At 45.4% G+C, this 2,356-nt stretch overlaps 1 protein-coding gene across 1 annotated transcript; it reads left to right on the top strand.

The window, feature by feature from the left end:
- Positions 1 to 634, top strand: zgc:92591 (uncharacterized protein LOC436997 homolog). Its single transcript, XM_061920470.1, has 2 exons — positions 1 to 246; positions 311 to 634. Exons 1-2 carry the CDS (start codon positions 133 to 135, stop codon positions 545 to 547), a joined length of 351 nt encoding a protein of 116 aa, XP_061776454.1. The 5' UTR covers positions 1 to 132; the 3' UTR covers positions 548 to 634.
- Positions 635 to 2,356: the final 1,722 nt, after the last annotated feature.

The following is a 2,356-nucleotide window of genomic DNA, read 5'->3' on the forward strand; positions in this document are numbered from 1 at the left end:
CAAACCATGACAGGTGTGCTTTATTAGCCACTAATGGTCCACACCTTATAAGGTGTGGACCGGGACCGGGATAATTGTTCCAAGACAACGCGTCAAAGTGTTGCTATAGTGAAACAAAATCCACATTTAAACATGTCTAATGACATTTCTAAGAAGAAGGGCAAAAGTTCCGGTGAAAAAAGGGCGAAGAGAAGGGTGAAGCGGAAAGAGACATACGCCATGTATATCTATAAAGTGTTGAAACAGGTAACAAACATTGCAACTTTGTTGTTTTTTTAAGAGAGTCAAATGGCTTACTTTGGGTGTTTAGGTCCACCCGGACACGGGCATCTCCAGCCGGGCCATGAGCATCATGAACTCCTTCGTCAACGACTTGTTCGAGAGGATCGCCACGGAGGCGTCCCGCCTGGCTCAGTACAACAAGCGCTCCACCATCACCAGCCGGGAGGTGCAGACCGCCGTGCGGCTGCTGCTGCCCGGGGAGCTGGCCAAGCACGCCGTGTCCGAGGGCACCAAAGCGGTCACCAAGTACACCAGCTCAAAGTGACGTCTCGATGGGAGAAAAACGCGTTTCCCATTCCCCACCTTGTATTTAGCAGCCATGTTGGCTACTAATAAAGTCACTTTAAACGTATTGGTGTCTTCTTTGGATCCACCGCTAGGAGACGTTGCTGCACAGCTGCGTTTGCAAGCATATTAACGGTGACTTTTTCACCAAACTTCAGTATCAAATAATACAGGACCAGTATCGCCAATGTCAATACGTGTTTACCTTTGTTTAACCGTGATGACAGTCTGCAAAAAAAAGGAAAGAATATGTGAATGATGATGTATGTTAAAGGCCTAGATTTTCTTATTTAAACGGGAATAGCAGGTCCATTCTATGTGTCATACTTGATCATTTCGCAATATTGCCATATTTTTGCTAAAAGGATTTAGTAGAGAACCCATCCATCCATCCATTTACTACCGCTTATTCCCTTTTGGGGTGGCGGGGGGCGCTAGTGCCTATCTTAGCTACAATCGGGCGGAAGACAGTGTACACAAAGGACAAGTCACCACCTCATCGCAGGGCCAACACAGACAGACAACATTCACGCTGACATTCACACACTAGGGCCAATTTTATTCTTGCCAATCAACCTATCCCCAGGTGCATGTCTTTGGAGGTGGGAGGAAACCCACGCATTCACGGGGGAGGACATGCAAAAACCACACAGAAAGATCCCGAGCCCGGGATTGAACCCTGACTACTCAGGACCTTCGTATTGTGAGGCAGACGCACTACCCCCTCTTCCACTGTGAAGCCCTATGTGAATAATGATATAACGTATTTCTTTGAATTGCAGCCGGGGCGCTAATTAATTTAAAACGTCTTCTCACTCCTGCGCTTACCAAAGGCATGCGGTAAAAGTAAGCATGCGTTAATTATTTTAAAACCCTTTTCTCACTCCGGCACTTACCAAAGGTATGCAGTAAAAATTTGAGTGTGATGTAAGCTTGGACCTTAAATCTTACTGAATAGCTCTTAATCTTCTTCCCTTTATGCAATTTCAAATTACCGGTATTGAAATCAGCCTCCTCCATTTTGAAAATGATGACAAGGGAAGTGTCACTGGTAACGTCACGAGTTTGACCAGGCGGTAATACCAAGCATGCGCTAATTATTTTGAGAAGCGAGTTTGACCCGGCAGTAATTCAAGGCAGGCGCATACTATATGCCCTGTGGCAATTCAAGGAAATACGGTATGTTAATTGATTCAGTCAGGGTGGAGCAGGTGTTGGTGCATCTGCCTCACAGTACAAAGGTCCTGAGTAGTCCTGAGTTCAATCCCGGGCTCGGGATCTTTCTGTGTGGAGTTTGCATGTTCTCCCTGTGACTCCGTGGGTTCCCTCCAGGTAATCCCGGCGTCCTCCCACTTCCAAAGACATGCGCATGGGGATAGTTTTGATTGGCAACACTAAATGGGTTCCTGGAGTGAATGTTGTCTGTCTATCTGTGTTGGCCTTGTGACTTGTGATGAGGTAGCGACTTGTCCAGGGTGTACGCTGTCATCCGCCCGAATGTAGCTGAGATAAGCTCCAGCGACCCCAAAAGGGACAAGCGGTAGAAAATAGATGGATGGAATGATGATTCAGTCAGAGAGAGTTTTTGAGTTAAAACAAATTCACCTAATGCATACCACGATTAATATGTTTTATGTGGGGCAGAAAATTAGTTAAATAAGTGTTTTTCAACCACTGTGCCGTGAGAGACGATCTAATTTGACTTATTTGGGTTAAAAATATTTTTTACAAACTAGTACCGTATTTTTCGGACTATAAATCGCAGTTTTTTTCATAGATTACATGGGGT

The sequence above is a fragment of the Nerophis ophidion genome, linkage group LG14 (assembly GCF_033978795.1).
Source record: "Nerophis ophidion isolate RoL-2023_Sa linkage group LG14, RoL_Noph_v1.0, whole genome shotgun sequence".
NCBI lineage: Eukaryota > Metazoa > Chordata > Actinopteri > Syngnathiformes > Syngnathidae > Nerophis > Nerophis ophidion.

Coding starts and splice junctions, on each gene's coding strand:
- zgc:92591 (XM_061920470.1), top strand. CDS start 133: ATGTCTAATGACATTTCTAAGAAGAAGGGCAAAAGTTCCGGTGAAAAA. Junction 247..310: donor TCTATAAAGTGTTGAAACAG/GTAACAAACATT, acceptor TTGGGTGTTTAG/GTCCACCCGGACACGGGCAT.